This window comes from Misgurnus anguillicaudatus, chromosome 6 (assembly GCF_027580225.2).
Source record: "Misgurnus anguillicaudatus chromosome 6, ASM2758022v2, whole genome shotgun sequence".
Taxonomy (NCBI): Eukaryota; Metazoa; Chordata; class Actinopteri; order Cypriniformes; family Cobitidae; genus Misgurnus; species Misgurnus anguillicaudatus.
Window position 1 is genome coordinate 20,175,772 of NC_073342.2, and position 20,911 is coordinate 20,196,682.

General features: G+C 37.5%; 5 protein-coding genes across 9 annotated transcripts; 1 reads left to right on the forward strand and 4 right to left on the reverse strand.

Moving 5' to 3' along the window:
• The first annotated feature begins 339 nt into the window (after nucleotides 1-339).
• Nucleotides 340-1,529, forward strand: lyrm5b (LYR motif containing 5b). Of its 3 annotated transcripts, none has more exons than XM_055193145.2 (3): nucleotides 340-471; nucleotides 565-653; nucleotides 1,214-1,529. In XM_055193145.2, exons 1-3 carry the CDS (start codon nucleotides 462-464, stop codon nucleotides 1,424-1,426), a joined length of 312 nt encoding a protein of 103 aa, XP_055049120.2. In that variant the 5' UTR covers nucleotides 340-461; the 3' UTR covers nucleotides 1,427-1,529. The 3 variants fall into 3 exon arrangements, with proteins under 3 accessions (XP_055049120.2, XP_055049118.2, XP_055049119.2); XM_055193143.2 differs by having other exon boundaries at nucleotides 359-471; nucleotides 545-653; XM_055193144.2 differs by having other exon boundaries at nucleotides 378-471; nucleotides 551-653.
• Nucleotides 1,530-1,609: 80 nt separating this feature from the next.
• LOC129434230 (uncharacterized) lies at nucleotides 1,610-5,123 on the reverse strand. Its single transcript, XM_073868718.1, has 10 exons — nucleotides 4,969-5,123; nucleotides 4,407-4,648; nucleotides 4,265-4,319; nucleotides 3,307-3,802; nucleotides 2,953-3,104; nucleotides 2,619-2,820; nucleotides 2,421-2,530; nucleotides 2,223-2,344; nucleotides 2,039-2,138; nucleotides 1,610-1,958 (listed from the first exon to the last, which is right to left on the reverse strand). Exons 2-10 carry the CDS (start codon nucleotides 4,583-4,585, stop codon nucleotides 1,899-1,901), a joined length of 1,476 nt encoding a protein of 491 aa, XP_073724819.1. The 5' UTR covers nucleotides 4,586-4,648; nucleotides 4,969-5,123; the 3' UTR covers nucleotides 1,610-1,898.
• A 633-nt stretch (nucleotides 5,124-5,756) lies between these two features.
• Nucleotides 5,757-10,480, reverse strand: sycp3 (synaptonemal complex protein 3). 2 transcript variants are annotated; one of them, XM_055192751.2, is made up of 9 exons: nucleotides 10,341-10,480; nucleotides 9,916-10,085; nucleotides 9,645-9,723; nucleotides 9,525-9,559; nucleotides 8,089-8,206; nucleotides 7,907-8,006; nucleotides 7,156-7,254; nucleotides 6,972-7,076; nucleotides 5,757-5,979 (listed from the first exon to the last, which is right to left on the reverse strand). In XM_055192751.2, the coding sequence occupies exons 2-9, from the start codon at nucleotides 10,043-10,045 to the stop codon at nucleotides 5,926-5,928; spliced, it is 720 nt and encodes a 239-aa protein (XP_055048726.1). In that variant the 5' UTR covers nucleotides 10,046-10,085; nucleotides 10,341-10,480; the 3' UTR covers nucleotides 5,757-5,925. The 2 variants fall into 2 exon arrangements, with proteins under 2 accessions (XP_055048726.1, XP_073724820.1); XM_073868719.1 differs by lacking the exon at nucleotides 5,757-5,979 and adding an exon at nucleotides 6,066-6,116.
• A 295-nt stretch (nucleotides 10,481-10,775) lies between these two features.
• Nucleotides 10,776-14,366, reverse strand: actr6 (actin related protein 6). The gene is made up of 11 exons (XM_055192749.2): nucleotides 14,119-14,366; nucleotides 13,911-14,028; nucleotides 13,697-13,765; nucleotides 13,460-13,583; nucleotides 13,224-13,359; nucleotides 13,038-13,094; nucleotides 12,794-12,892; nucleotides 12,624-12,702; nucleotides 11,401-11,572; nucleotides 11,179-11,317; nucleotides 10,776-11,088 (listed from the first exon to the last, which is right to left on the reverse strand). Exons 1-11 carry the CDS (start codon nucleotides 14,184-14,186, stop codon nucleotides 10,959-10,961), a joined length of 1,191 nt encoding a protein of 396 aa, XP_055048724.2. The 5' UTR covers nucleotides 14,187-14,366; the 3' UTR covers nucleotides 10,776-10,958.
• A 112-nt stretch (nucleotides 14,367-14,478) lies between these two features.
• On the reverse strand, nucleotides 14,479-20,763 carry gtse1 (G-2 and S-phase expressed 1). Of its 2 annotated transcripts, none has more exons than XM_055192748.2 (12): nucleotides 20,605-20,763; nucleotides 20,283-20,337; nucleotides 20,107-20,164; nucleotides 19,297-19,933; nucleotides 19,052-19,213; nucleotides 16,898-17,039; nucleotides 16,159-16,551; nucleotides 15,970-16,039; nucleotides 15,686-15,898; nucleotides 15,197-15,593; nucleotides 14,905-15,021; nucleotides 14,479-14,808 (listed from the first exon to the last, which is right to left on the reverse strand). In XM_055192748.2, exons 2-12 carry the CDS (start codon nucleotides 20,302-20,304, stop codon nucleotides 14,713-14,715), a joined length of 2,307 nt encoding a protein of 768 aa, XP_055048723.2. In that variant the 5' UTR covers nucleotides 20,305-20,337; nucleotides 20,605-20,763; the 3' UTR covers nucleotides 14,479-14,712. The 2 variants fall into 2 exon arrangements, with proteins under 2 accessions (XP_055048723.2, XP_055048722.2); XM_055192747.2 differs by having other exon boundaries at nucleotides 19,040-19,213.
• Nucleotides 20,764-20,911: the final 148 nt, after the last annotated feature.

Sequence of the window (20,911 nt, forward strand, 5' to 3'; positions counted from 1 at the left end):
AATAATTTTACATATGTTATGAACATCAATAGTGACTTTTATTTTGATATGAATTGTTATTTTTACATTGCCTTTTTAAATATTAATAAAATTACGTATTTTTTTAGGCTAACGCGGAAGTTAGCGGGACATTGGTTCACTCGCAAATAATCCCTTTAATGTTTCCTATAGACTTTTGAATTATCGAAAAAAATAATTTGTTTTAAAAAATGACACTTAAATGTTTTGTCCAAAAAGTTAGCCTTCACAGATTAACACAACTTTTATGAATTCTTGAAGTCAAAATTTTGCTTTTTATATTTCTAGTAAACACATTTACGTTTTAAAATTAAATTTGTATTTATCATGTGCAAGTGTGTGCAACCAATTAATTGAGGACTTTTATTTTGAATTTGTTATTTGACGATCGCAGAAGTTTCAACCCAGCATTATTTTTTATAGAGTCCTAGTGGTAAAATGCCATGGTAGCACGTAAGTATCAACGTAATGTGGTTATTTAGAATTACAATTTACACATTTACAAATGTTTGCAATAAAATATCAGATGAAGTTTGGTGTACGCAGGTTGCGTAAGTTATCTTCTCGAAAAAAACAACAACCCTTGTGAAATGGCCAATCCGCTCCGTGGAGAGGTGGTGCGACTATACAAAACTGTGAGTTTACTGTCCCCTTTGGTGTAGTCGAGATTCATTAACTTTTTTCACGAGAAAAAGCCGTGTTTAACTTAATGCAGGGCTGGGCAAACCGATCAGCGTATGACATAAAAGTACTGCGAGAGCGATTCAAAAAGCATAGTTCTCGCGATAGTTCCACGTCATACTCGATTGATGTGCGTAGCGCTGGATGAAAAAGTCGAACATGCCTAAACACTTTCCTGCTTAACTTAAAAATATATCGTAGATCCTATAACTGTTCACTATTCCTTTACTGTTGTTTCTACTATTTTATTAACCTCTTTATTTTTTTAAGGGCTTTGTGGCGTTAATTATTTCTGTTCAAATATTTTATTATCTTCCAATTATGTTATACAGTCTTGCTTCTAGATTTTGCACTTCTTTAACAACCCCCAATCATTACTTTTTTTTTATAAAAAAGATATAAAGTTTTAATACAATTATATAACATTAAAATATGGCATATTAAAGAATGTCCCATGCTGTGACTCCAGGCAGTGGAAAATCATAATCCTGTCTTTTGATTTTTCTGCTTGAAGCTGCTCTTTCTTGGACGGGAGTACCCAAAAGGAGCAGACTATTTCAGAGAAAGACTACGGGCTGCTTTTGCCAAAAACAGGGATGTGCAAGACACAGAGAAGATCAAAGAACTCATCAACCGTGGAGAATTTGTTGTGAAAGAGCTTGAAGCGCTGTATTACCTACGAAAATACAGAGCTTTAAAGAAGCGATATTATGACACAGACAAGTGACTGCTACCAATACATATAAATGTAGAGAAATCAAATGTATTATAAAGGAAATTTACAAATCTATTTGTAATTTAAAAATAAATAAACAATAACATTACAATTATTTTCTTTCCCCTTTCAAATTACACTTTACACACACATTTTGGCACCCATATTGTCAAATAACGATTCTTTCAGAAAATAGAAATTATATAAATTGAGTTTATTTGAAAAACAAAACGTTTTGAAAATGCAGAACAAAATGTTTTATTGCCGTTAACAGGTTTGCTTTTACTGGAGTGAATGATGTTTTAAAAAATAATTTTAAATAAACAAATCCAGTTGCTTGGCAGTGACTTTCTCTGGTTTAACCTTTGGACAATGCATTTAAAAAGTGTTTAATAACACTTAACAGTAACATTAAAAGTCAGACAGAGGATCCCACGACCAGCACTGAGGTAGATACTAAATCCTGATGTTCCCAAATGCATCCTTACGAAAAATCACCACATGTTGTTATATCTGCTCTGCAGATAGGGCAGGTGGCATTCTCCTGTGAGCGAAACATTAAATTATTGTAAATTTTACAAAACATCACAACTATGAATTTGGGGTCATATAGGTGAAGCCCACCTTTAACCAGCGGTCAATACACTTCACGTGATAGTCATGGAGACAAGGAAGCATTCTGAGCCGCTCACCCTTCTTGTACTCGCAGAAACAAATCTGGCAACTGTAAAATTATACACAGTTTGAAATTAAAACATTGCATTATGGATAATCCTGGCATCTTGTTTTATGCACAAATGTGTCTTACTCTGTCTTTCCTGCGCTGTGTTCAGGATCGTACGCTTTTATGGGCAGCCTTTCGATCTCTGCTTTACTTAAAGTGTTTTTGGCTACCACAGCACCTTGTTGCTCTTCAAATGCTAAAAGAGCCTGACAGGGCGAATAATAAAATCAGATTGGAAATAATTGATGATTTTATCAATCACAGTTCATATGAAGTACAAACCTCATAATTATTTCCCTGACGGTCATCGAACACATCCATTTGCAAGTTAGAAGCTGGTCTGCGCCGGGAATTGCGACCTCTGCCAGTCTGACGCTGTCCTTGTTGTCTGCCTGTCCAAAAATAAAGACACATTTGATCCATATGAGATCAAAATCAAATCTGAACTAATCCATCGGGATGAACTGGGAGGAGACGTACGAGGTGGCTCTCCAAACATGATATGCTGGAATTCAGGGGCTCCGGGAGAGAATGATGGCGAGTTGATCATGGAAGCCCAAGGAGGAATCCATCCCAGGCCGACATACGGATCAACCATGGCACTGTGATGATTTCTGTTTGGTGGTCTGCTCTGTTGTCTTCGCTGCTCTTGCTCCATACGTTGCTCTATATTAAACTGTTCCTGTATTTTGCACAAGGGATTTTAAGTTAAAAAGCGCTTCGTTACCCAGTTTAGTTTCTGTAGCATTAAGCATTTTCCACATCATGCATGCAATCCCATGTGTCATGATTGAAGAATTAAAGGTTGTCTGACCTGAAGGCTTCTGGCGTAGGCCTCATCTTCAGCCATCTGGACAGACCGAACCATCCTCTCGGATGCATCATCATCATCAGCATCATCCTCTATGATGACAACATCTTCTGGTATGTGATATGTGAATGCATTTAATGGTCCACACAGCCTCTCTGTTATAAACAAACAACAATTCATTAGGTACATAGTTTACATAATTGAACCCACACAATATTCCATGATCTTTCCAGGTATTACTGGATGCATTTATCCATTTACAATATAATCAGTATGTGTTCCCTGGGAATCGAACCTATGACCTCTTGCGCTGCTAACGCAATACACTCTTTCCAATATTCAACGTGTTATTCATACCTGGATCAAGCGGTAAACCTTCATCCTGTAATTCATGCATAGGAAAGTCTGTTTTAGTCTCCGCTGGAGCATTTTTAGAGGTTCTAGATCGAGTCTTCATATTGTTCGTCTTTTTTCTACCACTGTTTGTGCTTTGCGTCTTCTGCTTAGAAGTGCGAGCTCTTGTTAACGACCCATTTAAACAGATCTGATCACTAGAACTAGGTTGACCAAGTGCACACGTAGAAGACCCAGCAGAGGAAGAGGGTTTGACGGATGAAAAGGCTGGAAAAGATGAGGATGGCGGTGGACGCGGAGACTCCAACCATAAAAATTCAGAGGGTAAAAGAGATGAAGCAGTTACGAATCCGTTTGTTTCCGGTATATCGCTAGAGTTTCCCCAGGCGCTTGTGTTTGAATCCGAGTCATCCAGCTTACGGCGCTTGAGCGTCCTTTGGGAACTCGGAGTTGTGCTGAGGTATCCTGGAATGTTTTCTCGGATTTCTGTTGAAGTAGCCTAAAATTTGCAAATGAAATGGTGAGATTGTGTGCCCAAAAGCCAACATTAAAGGTGCAGTGTATACATTTTAGCGGCATCTAGCGGTGAAGTTGCGAATTGCAACCAACGGCTTAGTCCACTGCTCACCCCTTGCTTTTGAAACACGTAGAGAACCTACGGTAGCCGCCACCGGACAAACATGTCATCATCGGAGACAACTTAGTAAAAAAATGGCTTCTGTAGAAAAATGGTGGCACAAAATGGCGACTTCCATGTAAGGGGACCCTCTTTGTATGTAGATAAAAACGTCTCATTCTAAGGTAATAGAAACATAACGGTTCATTATAAAAAGGTTTTTATACACCCCTGATAATTTAGTTTTGTATATTATTTTGCATTTCTGTCAAGAGATCCTTCTAAAAATTACACACTGCACCTTTAAGCATAACAGTAATGTTAGAGTCTAAGCATTAATCTTACTGCACTCATGTTCACATCTTTTTGGGAATATCGTCGTCTTCTGTAAGTGAGCGGGCTGTAAAGGAAAACATATCAGTGTCGTGTCATTTAATTTAAAAAACTCCAGATTCCCTTTTAGGCCGGTATGTTATTAACGCAATACCTAGGTGTCTCAGGGACGATAGTAGAGGACGATTCACGAGAAACTCCAGGTTCGTCCCAAAGGAAATCACTCTCGTTCAATAAACAAGCATTATTCAAATGGTCAGGAGTGTCTGGCTCCACCCTGGGACTGTAGAGAGGACTGCTGGGCTCTCCTGAGTTCTCCTGAATATCCTCCATCAGTTCTGATTATGGCTTTTGTTTGTAGTTTGACTACAGTTGACCGAGTGTGTGTTGTAGAATCTATGACAGGAAACACAAGAGTGAATGCTACCATGACTACGTAACGTTATCCAACAATAATCCCCATTTAATAGTTGTTTACATAACTTAGTTAGTAAGTTACGAGTAAGCTATAACATTGTTGGCATGTAAAACTGCTTTCGTCTTATTTGTAAAACTCTGGTGATCATCCGGGTGTTTATAACAACATTACTGAGGCGATCTGTGCCTTCACAGATAAGAACCGGTTCGGAATCCACATTACATAACGCTTTTTACATCCACAAATGCGTCTGTGAGTATTTGTATTGTGAATAAGAAATAAGTTATATTTTGCTTACCATCTTTTCACAACATACCACTAAAAAATACAAAAATCTCAACTGCTACCGCGTAGTCACAATGGAAAGCACCGCCGTAAGTTTTCGTTTCTTCCGGTTGCGTCACTTCCGGCACATGGCTAGGCGGCCTTGACTTTTTTGAAATAAACAAAACATATTCCTTCTTTTTTTATCCCATATATTTATTTTCTTTGAACTAGGTATTTTTTTGTCAAAAACTTCATTTAAATTAATATAAACTTAAATACTGTAACTAAAATGAATTAATATGATTTTACATAACACTTGTTATGGTTTATTATATATTATGTTCAAATATAGACCTAACAACATATGTGACCTTGTACCGCAAAACCAGTCAAAAAAGGTCAATTTTTATTGAGATTTACATCAGGACGATATTTAATACAACTAGGTTTAGAATCTGAAGGGGGCAAAAAAAAATTTGAAAATCACATTTAAAGTTGTCCAAATGAAGTCCTTAGCAACACATATTGCTAATAATGAATATATTTTTGGTATATTTACGGTAGAAGATTTATAAAACATATTTCCTAATGATTTTTGGCATAAAAAATCTATACTTTTGACCCATACAACACTCATATATATTTTGACTATTGCTACAAATATACCCCTGCTACTTATGACTAGTTTTGTGGTCCAAGGTCACATATTATTTTTACTTTTAAACCATGGAAAATTTGTAAGAGTGTAAAAAAGAGCATAAAGCTAAGAATATACTTTACATCACAACTCTGCATTATGCATAAATAAACACATTCATCTACTTGGATAACAATTTATTATCATACAACAAGAGGGAAATTATGTATTAAAATGCACAAACTGTTGCAAAAGAAAACACAGAGATCACTTAGTGATTTATAGGAACTTTAAAAAAAACTTTCTGTTGAAATTCAATTTGAACAAAAGATGAAATTCGAATAGATATTTTCAAAACAGCATGGATTGAAGAGACTTCCGAACATTGGCCATCTCCTGTTGTTGCTGTGGAAAAAAGAAATTTCATTTATGAAATTTATGAAACATAAACAGAATGAGTTTCTGTAAGTTGTTCATGGATCTATCCTTACATTAATTGTTGCACTGAACATTGTTCCATAACATGTTTCTCAATAAAAAGACTGTAAGAAAATTAAGTATGTATATCACATTTTATGTAAAGGCTACTTAAAGCAGACTTTTTAACATCAATTAGACACCTAGGGGTGGTTTCCCAGACAGGGATTATCTTAAGACAGGACTGGGCCTTAGTTTAATTAGGAAATATGGCGGCTTGTGACTAATTCAAAATAAGTGTTCGAAGTGTCGTGTTTTGCTTGCGTTTTCAAAATGTGTTTGTTGCGTCATGTAAACCATGTGCATCACGTGTTTTGTTAAAATAAGTGCCTGCTGCACACACATCAAAACCGTTTATGATTAAAGAGACGCTCACGTTCATAAAATACACACAAAACACTCCCTTAACAGTAAACTCTGATTACGCATGAGATTATGCGAGTATCTGGCAAACGCGGGTGTCTCTTTTGTCATAAACATTTTGTACGAACTTCGCATCGAGGGCCCTCGAAAAAAGAAGTCACCTGGCTGCCACTGGTTTTAACAAATATGTCTTACTAAAAACATTACTTGTGTGCATTTTGAGGCAAAACAAAGGGCAGTGATGTATTTTAAGGTATGTCAGTTTCGATTTGGACAGCTCTTACATCTAGGACTAGTCTAATCCCTGTCCGGGAAACTGCCCCCTAATCTTGTTTGTGTCAAATTATGGGTCTTTGTTCCTGGGGGGCACATGTCCTCCAGATTTCAGTCTCAACCCCAATCAAACACACCTGAACCTGCTAATCAAGTTGTTCAGGGTTACCTAAAAATTAGATGCAGGTGTTTTGGAGTAGGGTTGGAACTAAAATATACAGAACAGGTGCCCTTCAGGAACAACATTGGAGACCCATGTGTTTAACCTTTCTCAATACACTCACTGTGTCCATCATAATCTTCTTCTGCAGCAGGGCCATCTCCTTTTTAAGCTCCATCTGGGTGCCCTGCAGGAAAGTTTCATGGCTTTTCTCCATCTCTTCCATTTTCTTTAGGGAAATAAACAAATGAGTCCATTGGAAAAATGTTGGTCTTCAATTTCAAACATTTAATGATGACTACTATAACCTTGACAAACTGCTCGTATAGCTCTTTGATGGTTTTCATTTTTTGGTTTTGCACAACCCTTGCTTGCTGGAGGAGCTTCTGCTGCTGGCGAAACAAATTCTGTGAAAACAGGAATTATGAAGTTCAAAGGCAACGTGCGAGACATTTACTTCAAATATTTGCAAAAGAGGGGTGTTAAATAAATTTTATGTGAGAACCATAATCCTTCCGATTAGCTTATGATGCTGTTATTGTGATTAATGTCTACATTTTAAAAGAGACATATCATGAAAATCTGACTTTTTTCATGTTTAAGTGCTATAATTGGGTCTCCAGTGCTTCTATCAACCTAGAAAATGTAAATAAGATCAACCCAGTTTCTGAGTTTTGGTAAACCATTCTTTGCAAGCATGTGAAAAAATAGGTCATTGAAATTTGTCTCCCCTTGTGATGTCAGAAGGGGATAATACTGCCCCTTAATCTGCACTATCCAACCACAGCACTGCCATTTGGGCAGAGATCAGATCATTTGCTTTTAAAGGACACACCCAAAAATGGCACATTTTTTCTCACACCTACAAAGTGGCAATTTTAACATGCTATAATAAATTATCTATATGGTATTTTTGGCTAAAACTTCACATACGTACTCTGAGTCTGGGGACACCAAATAATTATTTTAAATCTTAAAAAAGTATTGTGAAATGTCCTTTTTAAAAAGAAAATCCTATCTTTTTATTAAGTACCATTGTTATCTTTATTCTGTACTTACATTCAGTTTTTCTTCTTGTTCTTCTGATTTCTGAACATCAGTTTCCCACTGCTGTAGGACACCGAAGACCTGCTGGGAATAGTCCTGTGTCAGCTTCTGCCTGCAAGAAACAATGAAGTATTTATCTCTTACTGCACATTAGAGTTAAAGTGCCATATTTCATATAGTGCTTGTTTACTTACCTCTGATTCTGTTGAGTTTTCCACATTTGCTCCAGTTTTTGTGTGCTACCCTTTAAAGAGATTTTGGTAAGAGCCTCCAGGCGTTTCCTTTTGGACTGCATGGCCTTGCTGATGTCTGCTACATGATCATTCCATTGGGTGTGTTAATCAGTGTAAAACAGATAATCTATATATTAAAACATATAGGGGCAGTTTCCAGGACAGGTCTTAGATTAATCTAGGACTAAGCCTTAATTTAAATTAGGACATTTAAGTGCATGTTTGAGCTTTGAATTTAAAAACACCTTCTACTGACCTTTCTTAACATAAATCATTGCCATTGTTTTGTCTCAAGATACACTCCAGTATTGTTTTGTTGTAAGGTTTTTTAAAACTACTCCAATTTGAATTAAGACCTAGTCCTAGATTAATCTAAACAATGTCCGGGAAACCACCCCATAGCAATATCAGCACTGTCAAAATCTTAGTACAGCTACAGTTTCTGTAGGTCCCTTATTAACACAAAGGTCATAGATTCAATTGCAGGGATCACACATACGGTCAAAATAAAAGCATTAGCAAATGCATACATGTAAATGTATTACATATGGGTGATTCTCGCAAAATTAGACTTGTGAGGTGTCATGAAACATTTTGATGAAAAAAGTAAATGCAAAGTAAGAGTATCAAAAGTAAGAAGCATACAGTTACAAACATCTCTTCATGTACTATTTTGCACATGATTTTAAATGACATCATACAAACCAATTTTGTTGTTTTTTCCACATTTAAGGGGAATTTTTTCATTACCGCAAAGTTTCCATGACTGGATTTGGGTTCTTTGACATGGAAATATTTATAATTAAAAAAATCTAAAAAATAAAAAGGTTCAGTGCAGTTATAATATAAACATTTACAGTAAAGAACCATGTGGTATTTGGTGATCATTGGTAAATGTAGAGAAAATAATAAGGAATATAAATGTGTCCGAGAATATTTTTCTCATCCTCCGCAACAATTTTTAAGTCCTCAAGAAACTAACATTTTCAAAAAAAAAAAATTGTTGGAAGGGACATAATTTACTGTGACACTCAAGATGGGTACCAGGTAAACAGTTCTTTATATTTCTCTCCAGATAAAAGTTGAAATTTTGTTTGTCATAGTACCTAAACAACTTTTTAGTTCTCATTACCAAAACATGAGTTTGTTAATGCATAGATTTAATGTAATATCATGTTGCGGTAATGATAATTTTTGATAATGATAATCTAAAAAAAATGTAAATAATTCTATAGGAAATATGTTTATGTCCTCTAAAAATAATGGTTAATAGTAAAAATAACGTGCAAAAGAAAAATTGGCTTCAAGGGCTTTTAAACAAATCTGATGCTGGACACCTTGAAAGTCTGGATTTCGTGAGAATCACCAATATATGTATTGCAGTTTACTTTACTTACCACCAAATCTTTCCAGCATAGTTTGAACTTCATTCCTGAGATAAAGACAGCATTCACAGGAAATGATTTCGCCTATTCAGGGAATATTGCATTGTAATGTAAGCCAACGTTAGTACTCACCCCACGCCTACATTCAGGTCATCATCATCAAATGCATCTGCTGGTCGTTTCTTGGCAGGCTTGTCAATAATTGGAGTTTCTAATGCAGCAAAACAATTACAACGATAACCTTAATACAGTAAACAAACATGAATCATAGCCATATGTTTTCTAACTTATAATTTAATTTCAATATCATTCAGCGTAATGACTACAACGTAAATAGCACAGCACGACATTGCATGTTCAGATCCCATACTTGTATTGTAAAAGGTAAAAAAAACAGACAGACCATTTCTTGTATCATCGTCAGATCCGCTCAGCTCTTTCTTCTCCTCTGTATCGAAGTCAAACGTCTTCAGATCTGTCGAGTTATCAGTGTGTTTGATCTTCTTATTCTGTTTTCTCCCTGATGCCGCCATAGTCCCAAAGTATAAGGTGTATCTTATCCAAATCTATGCACTTATGTCGCAAAAACAAAAGTTATTATTGACGAAATAAGTAGTTAATAACGAACTATAGCTTGACTAACGTTACAGAGTTTATTATTGTGGTAACGTTATTTATATAATTATTAAACACGTAAATGATTTGCATCTGATATCTCGATGAAGCATCAATAGATATTTTATTCAGTAAAACGTATTACTTCCCAAAAACAAGCTTATATTCTGTCATCGCATCTGTAAGATTCTAATCACTTTCAACTTAACTTACCTTACCAGACGACCTCAGCCAATGGCCACAATTATTTTATTCTATGAAACAACGCAATGTCTAATTACCTTCACAAATGTATTATTACTCTAACCAAAAGGATAAAACTTTTAAGAATCGTTTATAAACAAAAACATACAACAACGTTGGTCGTCAGTTTGTGCTCGAGCCTCAAGTGATTTTCCCGCCGTTTGCAACCTGCGTCGACTATGCTCAGCGGTCACGCGCTGCTGTGAAAGACTGAATCGAAGTAAACAAGATAATGCGCTTTATACATTTTATGTGAATAAACAATGTTACGACTTAAACATAATCTATAAATGACATTTTATCAATCCGGGTACACTAAAATCTATGAAAGTAAATCGTTCAGCAGGCTTTATTGCGGTTATTCTTCAGTTATTTCAATTAATTTGCATTTATTTTGTAGACCACTGCGAGTAAAAAAAGATTTTTATTTATATCACATACAGTATATACAAAAACTTTTTAAAGAAAATAAAGGGTTCCATCACATTATTCAACAGACCACACAGACTGTCATGTGAAAATGTCAATGTGTGGCATCAAAGATGCATGAGTTGTGCTCATTTTGTTTCTTCTGTGTCTGCAGACAAATTAAATATCAAACTTTTCCTCGCATACATAATGTCCATTTTCATCATAATCATCTCGCGTGACCACCATTTCTTCAAAGTCCGGGTTTTCTGCCAATAGCTTTCCTCCTTCCCACGGGTAGCAAATGGGACTAAGTACAGAAGGTATATTCAGTCAGCAAAAATTATTTATGCAAAATGTAAAATTATTCTTATAAAATTAAATTAAAATTAAAGCATACTTTTGTGGCAGCACGACACGAACTTGATATTCTACAGGAGCGAGGGCACGGACTTCTTTGTAAACCCGATCCCTGAATCCTGGGAACAAGGTGTTGCCACCAGTAAGAACAATGTTCTTGTAGAGGTGAGGCTGCATCTCTGAATACAAAGACAATACATATATTAGGAAAATGTTACACCTGTATATCTTGTATGTAATGAAGATAAATAAAACTTCCTACCCTCTGGCATGTTGTTAATGGAGTTGACCAAAGCCTCTGGTATACCCATCTCCTGAATACCGATGTCAGAAGGGTGAAAAAGCATCTCTGGGACAGCAAACCTTTCGTTGTTGAGTCGCAAAATCTGCTCCCCAGTCTTATATTTGCCTGTAAAATTCATCTCCTCTAGAGGCTATAAAAGAATGAAAAAAAATTCTTGCCTTGTAAAATAGGACCTATAGCATTAAAGGTTGTAAGTTTTTTTCTGTTCCACAAGACAAACCTCAAGTAGAGAACCACGTTTTAGCTCCATGGCCATAACTCTAATGCTGCATTCAGACCAGCCATGGTAGAGGCGTCAAGCACGAATTATTTCAATGTTAAGTCAATGTAAATACGTGTCGACGCTTGTCTGAAGGTCTCGCGGCGCGAATGAGGCGTTTAGCGCGGTAGATGCCAATCCGCCTCATTCGCGCAAATTGAGTTTTGCCACAGGAAACGTGCAAGGAAAAAAAAATTAACTTTGGCGGAAAAACGCGTCACGTTAAACAATCATGACCTTGCTCTAGTAGTGACGTGATTATAGGAAGTGAGCAGAGTCGTAGAAGTCCCTACCATGACGCGAATTTTCGCGTGAATTTCTCGATGACTAGAATTTCACACGCGGCCTTCACGCGTGAATGAAGCAAGTAAACTCAAAATGTTCAAGCTGCAAACTAGACGCGGTAGACGCGAATTTGACGCCTCAAATGTGGCTGGTGTGAACCCATCGGTAATGCTGCATTCACAGGCGTCAAGCGCGAGTGATTTCAATGTTAAGTCAATGTAAAGACGGGTTGACGCGCGTCTGGAGGTCTCGCGGCGCGAATGAGGCGTTTAGAGAGGCGCGGTAGACGCGATTCCGCCTCGTTCATGTGAATGGCGCGAATTGAGCGTTGCCGCAGGAAATGCACGAGTTGAAAATTTTAACTTTGGCAGAAAAACGTGCTGTGTTAACCAATCAGGAGCTTGCTTTAGTAGTGACGTGATTACATGAAGCGAGCGGAGTCGCAGAAGCCCCTCCCATGTCACGAATTTCCGCGTGAATGTCTCGATGACTAGAATTTCATGCGCGAATGAAGCGAGTAAACTCAAAACAGATGTGAATTTGACACCTCAAACGCGGCTGGTGTGAACCCACAGTAAGAGTAACAGAAACCTAGGAGCTTAAAAATGGTGCAAAATAATTTAACTTTTATGCTTACCTTGCAAAATCCTTTTTTAATAGAGCTGAAATCTGGCAGCACATAATCTCTCATTATTGTATTATCTTCTCCTTTCAATCTGTTAAATCACAAACATTATTTACATTTTACTGCATTTTTACTTTTGCTCATGCAATGAAAGGCTTTTGAAATATCTGCTGCTAACTTACTGTGCGATCTCCATGTCTTTGTAGAAATCTTGTGACACGTAACACACATCTTCCTTGGCTTGATTGATCACATGGGTCTCATCCATTACATGCAACTGCCTTTAAAAATGACAGAGCCACAAGCTCATAGTTAGGTAGATCCAAATATGATGCTCCATATTCCTAAAACTTTCTTATTCTACATTTTTCAAACCTTATTTGCTTGGAGAAAGTGCTAAAATGAACCACATAAACTCATCCTTACCTGTATGAAATAATCTCTTTTAAATGGTTGGTCAGCAGTTTTCCCCCTACATTTATCCTAGGAATTAGAAGGTGTGTAAAATTAAACACATTATCTGTGCTTGACTTAAAATTAAGACGTGTTAAATGCTTCCTCATTAAGTCACAATGCTAAATGAATAAACGTAAAATTAAATTGGTGGCTCACCTGCATATCCCCTCTTTCATCTTTCTTCCCCTGCAATAAGGGACAATGTGGGTGAAGGAAAAACCACTGTCCACCACGATGCAACACAGCTCCGAGTTATTCTCATGGAAGTATTGATGGGCACTCAAAGATCCAGCTGCAACAAAACATCAGCACATCACCTACATAATCTAATCAGGTTAAATTCCTTATTATAATTTACTTGTGCACTTTTGTAAAGCCAATCCAAAACTCACCGTTAATTCTGAGGGCTGACTGGAACTGATATTCCTCAAATAAAATCTCATTCATGGATTCTTGAATTGAGGTGAAATTAAAGTACGGTTCTGTTATCACAATGTTGGTATCGGCAAAATCCACCTTAAACAAAAATAATACAAGTGGCTACAGTTTTTATAATCTTGAAATGAACTTTTGTATACAGGCTCAAAATGTAATGCAAGTTATAAATCAGAAAATGTCTGTTCAAATACCTTAAACATCTCCTTTCCAAACAGGTGGTCCCATACTTTGCGCTGCACATCCCAATTTACGAGATATCCCTAAATAGATGCAAGACAGTGGACGGTTTTTTAATAAAATATAGCTTATGCTCGATTTTTCAGTAGGAAGAACATTTGTGTCTTGCATAAAGTAAACAGTGCCATTATATCTCTGACCTTCACAAAATGAATATACAGACGGTACCTTTTGAAAAGGAAGGATGTAAAAGAGTCCAGACGGGTCTTTGATTTCATCCAGCTGACTGGCAGTGTACGTCTTCAATCTGGAGGTCTTTGTTCGGAACTGACCGTTTGGAATAACACTAAGGCGAGAGGAACTCAACGTGACCACCAAAATCAACTTTATACAAAAGCGATTTACTAAATAATAACGGTGCATTAATGCTCTTTACCTGACTTTGTCATGGCTGTATCCGATTTTGGCATAGTATGCACCATTGTCCAGAACGAGCGTTGACATTTTTACATTAAAATAACTCAAATGCAGGAGTTAAAATGGATTAATCACAGGCAAACTTATTAAATAAACTTTACCAAACAAGTTACATGTTCAATTGGCTTTTGTATTACAAACATCGCATCTGTAACGATGATCATGCCGCTCTGTTTACGTCTTGCTCTACTCAACTGCTGGCAAAAACAGACCAGTGTATAGCGCCACCTACCGCATCGGAGTTATTAAACAGCCAAGTATACCTCAACAACAATTATACATTTTATTATTTATTATAAATGTAATAACGATTAAAATGTAAATGTAAGATATTTATTTGTACCTTTGGAGATGACATAATTATTTAATAAAAGTATGCAGACAACAGTAATTAAATACAATCATAGTAGCACAGACAACATACAAAACAATACCAAAGCTGACAACGCACAGCAGCATCACCGATCTCACTTTAAATTGATTTCAGCAGTATTTGAAATTATCTACTTTATTTTTTTATTTAGGCAAAGTTCACAGTCATTTAGCAGGTCATCTAAAATGACAAATCAATCAGTAGAGCTTCATTCTCAGTATTTTCTTTCTTGTCTTCTGGACTCCACTTGATAAGAGGCGAGCTCAGGTCGATCAACTGAAAGAGAAAGGGGTGTAAAACAATGATTACAACATTATTATTATTACAAATTTTCTACTATACATTCTGGTAAATTCTGTATATTCTTCTCACCTGTCCTCCCCAGGGCTTTTGCTGGGAGGTTTTGAGCAGGTCTGGGGTATTTGAGAGATCAATTAGCAGCTTTTCTTTTGGTCGAAGTACTGGTGCAGGAACATCCACAAGCATAACCTATCAATGCAAATTTGCAGATTTGTTATGTTGGTCTATGACACTTTTGTCAATGTTAAACAGACATGTCATGAAAACTATCACCACCAGATGATGATAAGCAACAAAAATGCAGTATTTAGATTGCAATATTAAAATCATACAACATGTCAAAGAAAGTTTCAATTTACATCACCTCCTTAATATCCTGTTTCTCAGTCTTCTTCTGCAGGTGGTTAACTTTGGTGTCCACGGTGTATGGAAGTGTTGCAGGAATAAAGCTGATCTTAGAAGGCTCAGGATGACACGAGGAAGGCTTAGGATCACAAGAAGGCGGCTCAGGATCACAAGAGGAAGGCTCAGGATTACACATGGAAGGCTCAGGATCACACATGGAAGGCCCAGGATCACACGAGGAAAGCCCAGAGGAATTCTCCACAACTGCTGGCTTACAGGTAGGAGGCTCCTCAGTCTCATCCTCCAGACTGAACGCCAGAGAACAAGGTTGGAGATCAGCTGAAGGGCAGGTCTCCTCACTAGATAATGGGGCTTCCTTAACTTCCTCATTTTCAATATCCTTCCGGTTAGTCGGACTGCACAAATAATATCTTATTTAGATTACCACATAAAATGGGATTGTGATAAGATGATATATAACATCAGACATCAATTGATAATAAAGTACCTTAGATGAGTGGACCCTTGGTCCAAGGCAGATAAGAGCACTGCGTTTTGGGTAGGTTTGCTGAGTCGAGACATGCTCTTAGGGGTAGGTGCAGGGATGCCTGATATGCGGCGGTTGACTGGGGTGGGAAGAGCAGAGGGTCTCCGCAGTTTACTGCCCACAGCCGAGGGTGTCAGGAGGCCCATAGGAGCAACAACTACATTATCAGTAAGACTGCAAAAGATGTACAAGTTAGAAACGTGTCAATCACAATTAATTTAACGTTTGTAGAACTCCAATGTTACCTTTCCACACTGCATGCAGACAATAATCTCTTTGGCTTCATGATACGAGGAACATCAGGTGAGGAGGAAACTATTTAAGAAAAAAAACAATGATATATAGCAACGATGCTCAAATTTGTTTTGTAAAACCAATCCAGTGTGATAGTAAAACACCAGTATTATCCAAAATAAATTTGTACACTAACTCACCCTCTGATTTGCGAACTCCCTTCAGGTAGTTTATAGGTGTTGGCACCACCTTTACTTTGGGGTTTCCCTTAAGAGCACTTCCCAGTTTAGCAGCCGATGCAGGGAGGTTGGAAGCAGAAGTATTCTTTCCCAAAGTATTCTTGGCCGGGGTCTGGTGCTGAGGTGGCGGCACTGGGTCAACTTTTTTAATAGGGGTGGCTTTGACTTGTCTGGGGAGGAGTTCTGAGCCCCTCCTGCCCTGCGTGGAGATAGAGGTTCGCCTACTGACAGGAGGCTCTGGGTTTCGGGTAACCACAGAGGATTTGCGACTAGAACTCGGCAATCTGCTCACGCTGGTGTGTGAACGACCATTGATGGCGTTAATGCTTGAGTTTAGAGATGAATTGAGTTTGGCTGGTGAGAGAAAGAGAGTTGAGTTTTACTAACATGACCAATAGAGGGCAGCATTGTGATACTATTTGAATTTGATGAGGTTCTCTAGCTAGCACAGGGATCTTCAAACTGTGGGTCACTTGGCTGTAGCGGTACATGACAATAAACAGTTTAGTAATGTATTTTGATATGCATTTAAACTTAAATTTTATTAATAAAATTATTTCCAATTAAAAATATGTTGGTGGATCCCGGGATAGATTATGCGACCCATTTAAGGGTCGCAAAATGACAAATTTGGGAACCCCTGCTTTGGCACAAGATCAACAGAATTAAACTGTTAATTAAAAAAACCTAACAAAGTCACCTTTACTTCCTGGAGAGATGGTTAGACTAGAGTTGATACTGGATACAGATGAAGATGATGATGAGGTGTTTCTCCTCCTGTCCACAGTTCTTGAGTTTGGATTTAAAGGTGCTTTAAGTGCAGATGGTGCTCGCAATTCAGTCTAAATGATTATGAAGAAAATTGTCTAATAAGTAATGAATCAAAGTTTGTGAAATTTACAAATAGTGCAATAACCATATGGCAATGGTTTGCAATAATCGAATTATTGTAATACTCAAGTTATTACAGTCAAAGTTTTAGCAATGCTTTACTTCTCAGAAAGAATATGAAACTTGTATTAGGGCTTGGCGGTGTATTGAGTTTTGGTAATATATCAGTATTTTGTTCCCAACAAGATATGGGATGAGATATCTCTATATTGGTATGGTCTGGTATGACCCTCTTTTGCAACAGAAGCTCTGCCAAATATGTACACTACGGTCAGGCGTAAGCTTTCTAGCTTGCATCTTATGCATATTTTCAAAAGGGATTAAAACCCGGTCTTTGAATTTTAGTTTCATCATATACAGTTTTAATAGGTGATTGTGATCTCACATGAGGCTTTTATTGCATGTAGCCATCTGACCAAATTGTAAGAAAAACAGAGATATTAACCGCATATTGCAATTCATTAAACTACAGAGATACGAATTTTGGTCAATATCACTCATCCATAACATGGTTATAATTTTTTTTAAAATACATTTTATTATAATTTTGATTAATTTTCCAAACTTAAACCATTATTATACTGCATACAATATTCTACACCAAGTAAATGTAATCAAATTTTCTTTAATGTCATGCATCCGTACTATTTTACATTTCAATAATTTATTACGATATTAAAGGGACACTCAACTTTTTTTAAATATGCTAATTTTCCAGCTCCCCTAGAATTAAACATTTGATTCTTACCGTTTTGGAATCCATTCACCTGATCTCCGGGTCTGGCAAAAGTTCCCAGACTTTGCTGCCGTAACATGGCTGCAGAAGGTGCCCACAAATAGTCCCTTGCTATTGAAAGATACTAAGGGGGCTAGTTTCATATCATTGCGCCTCCTGCAGCTATGTTACAGCAGCAAAGTCCTTGATTATTACACCAGAATGAGAAAATAGTTCCTAGCCATATCAGCCTAAAAAATCACAACTTTTAATTGTCCGTCGGTTTTAGTAAACGATGTAACTACAGAAGAGTCGAGTTTTAAATAGGAAAAATATTAAAACTCTTTGGTTATTTTTTTGCACGATGCTAATGGTCTAATCAGATTCAATGAATTATGCTAAGCTATGCTAAAAGTGGTAGCGCCAGACCCGGAGATCAGCTGAATGGATTCCAAAACGGTAAGAATCAAATTTTTAACTCTAAGGGAGCTGGAAAATGAGCATATTATCAAAAAAAGTGGAGTGTCCCTGTAAAGTCACAATGAAATGGGTGTAGTGATCGTCTTATTTTTACTGTTGTGACGTATATCCGAGTGAAACCCAAAGCAGCTGACTTGTTGCCTCACTGCCTCATCAGGCAATGACTTTGGCTGCATGAAGGCAGCTCCGGGAAACGCATTCAGAAAGCCTTTATAGGGAATGTAATGGAATTCTGTTTGAAATATAAACAGAGCGCCCTTGTGATAACTAATCCCAGATCTGAAAACGGCAATAATAATTGCTTTCTAGAAATGCAATTAAAAGGTGTAAAACATGAAAATATAACCTTATTTAAACTAAATTTGTGCTCCAGGTCGCCATTTTATTTGGCGACCAGGCTCGACCAATCACATTCTTCTGCGCGCACACGCATAGAATTGTGGGACAAGAGGATCAAGGTATCTCAGGAGTCAGGAAGTAAAGCAAACACTGGATTCAGACGTGCTTTGAATCTTTCATGACTTTTAGGCGCAGCCAAAGAAATGTTGGGCAGGACTTGAATTCGATGCAATCTTTTCCTGGACCCTGCCCTCTCCCCAGTCCTCATGACCAGAATTTTTTTTAATTAAAGAAGCTTACAGATAAGTAATTCGTAAAAATATCGCAATATTACCCCCCCAACAATTTTACGTTTTAAACTTCAATTCCTTTGTGACTTTAATAGTACTGGATTAATACAATAGCATGCAACAATACCTCGGCTCTTACCTTGCTGTGGGCTGGAATGCTAGTTTTCCCAGACAAGCTAGTGTTAAGAGAGGAATCACTCATATCTGATGCAACACTGGTGGTATCCGAGAGAAGGTCTTCAGAAGAACCTGCTATGCTTGTGTTTCTATAGTTGGGGCTGCGCTTCAGCCCAAAATTACCCTAGAAGATATCGAGAAGACCACATAAAATCTTGCATCAAAAACTCTTTAAAAAGTTTTTAGAAAAATAAAAGCAAAACATACTTTGCTTGGAGGTTGAAGTCTAGTTTTAGTCACAGATGGTAGTTTTGTGCAGGAGGACAGTCGTGTACCGCCCTGGGTTGTGAGTTTGCTGGGTAACACCCCACTACTGGCCACAAGTGCTTTGCTTCGACCGGCTATCTTAGGCTGTGTCACAGCAGACCTGACCGGGCTTGAGGTACTAAGACGCGGCTTTCCAAACCTAGACGGGCCGCCGGCTTTCAGCATGCGCTTCTGTATGGCAGGAGGAAGTTGTTTCATGGGACTGTCCTGAACGAGAAAGGTCTCTCGCTTGATGGGACTAAGAACGTGAGCAGGCTTGCTGAACATGCTCAGTTTGGTCATCGAGTCCTCCTCAAATGTCTCAGTGTCTTCAGCTTGGGATGAGGAGACAACGCTGCTCTCTACGACAGAGTCAGTGATGGTTTGCTCGAGATGGCTGGCGAGTAGATTCGCTTCTTTGCAGATTTCTTCAAACTTCTCCCCTGTAAGTGGACTCCAGCTCGCCTCCTCTCCCAGAGACGGACCACTGCTCAAACTGTCTTTCATATAAATTTCGACTCCGTGGGAAATGCATTTCTCTTTGTGACGAGCCGGACCTATGAACACCTCATCCTCAACATCATCATCTCCTTTTGAGCTACGAAAACGTATGAAGAACATATATAATGCATTTGGTACACACAAATATTTGGTAACGAATAACTCAATAATGACTTTCGTTTTCTGGATAAAAACAAGTTTGTCATGATAAAAAATAAGTAATATTTGAAAATAAAGCAATACTTAAATGTGATAAAATTGAAAACAAACCTTGATGGTGACAGTGAAACGTCGAAGTCAAATTTCTCCTCAGCCAGTGAAGCAAAATCTACAAGTGAAACACGCAAAACAAATGCAAACCATTTATAGGCTGTTCATAGCGACATTTTAACATTTGCACAAAAGCAAAATGAACGTTAAGTGCCCGTGTTTTGTGAAAGATTTACCACTGTGACTAAGCGATGCCATCTTCAGCCAGGAAAACAAATGGAGGCCAAAGTCCTGTAAACATCAGTTTACGTGTTAACATGAGAAACCTTTCGATTAAAGGACATCAGCACGTACATTTAATTCAGTTGCAATTTAAAACCATGTACAAATCTAATTACTTTTTTAAAGCAAGTTTTTAATCTAGGTACTAATGCATAAAGAGAGTCAATGAAAGTCGTATGCACTCGTATAACGTTACTCGTGTTTTATTCGCCAATTATTTCGCAAATAAATAAACAAAACAGAAATCAATCACAATGCACGATCGCTCATACTCACCCTGTTTGTCTGTTAGGATATAGAGATTCAATTTTGTTATTGTAGTGTTATTTGCTCACAGAGGGGAACTGTGAACGAGCAAACTGTTTCCACATTTCAAATTTCATGAACAGGCTGATTCGAAGAACACGTGACCTGAATGGGGCAACGCGATTGGTGGAGAATGTTTTCCGGAGCGTGTTGACATTGCGCATGAAAGAAATCTAAAATCACTTGCAGTTTAAAAGAGAAATAATACATTTGGGCGGGAGTAAGTGTATATGTGATAAATATTTGAAACATTATAATAATTTAATAGAATTTTAAA

Excerpts from the sequence above, each read along its gene's own strand:
- lyrm5b (XM_055193145.2), top strand. Across the intron at positions 654-1,213 it reads TGGTGCGACTATACAAAACT|CTGCTCTTTCTTGGACGGGA; the intron begins GTGAGTTTACTG and ends TTCTGCTTGAAG.
- LOC129434230 (XM_073868718.1), bottom strand. The coding sequence starts at position 4,585 with ATGGAGGATATTCAGGAGAACTCAGGAGAGCCCAGCAGTCCTCTCTAC. Across the intron at positions 2,531-2,618 it reads CATGTTTGGAGAGCCACCTC|GCAGACAACAAGGACAGCGT; the intron begins GTACGTCTCCTC and ends ATTTTTGGACAG. Across the intron at positions 1,959-2,038 it reads GTATTGACCGCTGGTTAAAG|GAGAATGCCACCTGCCCTAT; the intron begins GTGGGCTTCACC and ends TTTCGCTCACAG.
- sycp3 (XM_055192751.2), bottom strand. The coding sequence starts at position 10,045 with ATGGCGGCATCAGGGAGAAAACAGAATAAGAAGATCAAACACACTGAT. Across the intron at positions 9,560-9,644 it reads GACCTGAATGTAGGCGTGGG|GAATGAAGTTCAAACTATGC; the intron begins GTGAGTACTAAC and ends TCTTTATCTCAG. Across the intron at positions 8,207-9,524 it reads TATGCTGGAAAGATTTGGTG|CAGACATCAGCAAGGCCATG; the intron begins GTAAGTAAAGTA and ends ATGATCATGTAG.
- actr6 (XM_055192749.2), bottom strand. The coding sequence starts at position 14,186 with ATGTCAACGCTCGTTCTGGACAATGGTGCATACTATGCCAAAATCGGA. Across the intron at positions 13,766-13,910 it reads ACATCCTTCCTTTTCAAAAG|GGATATCTCGTAAATTGGGA; the intron begins GTACCGTCTGTA and ends GCATCTATTTAG. Across the intron at positions 11,573-12,623 it reads TTAAAAAAGGATTTTGCAAG|CCTCTAGAGGAGATGAATTT; the intron begins GTAAGCATAAAA and ends ATTCTTTTATAG.
- gtse1 (XM_055192747.2), bottom strand. The coding sequence starts at position 20,304 with ATGGCATCGCTTAGTCACAGTG. Across the intron at positions 16,040-16,158 it reads GGGAGTTCGCAAATCAGAGG|TTTCCTCCTCACCTGATGTT; the intron begins GTGAGTTAGTGT and ends TTTCTTAAATAG. Across the intron at positions 14,809-14,904 it reads AAAAGCCCTGGGGAGGACAG|TTGATCGACCTGAGCTCGCC; the intron begins GTGAGAAGAATA and ends TTTCTCTTTCAG.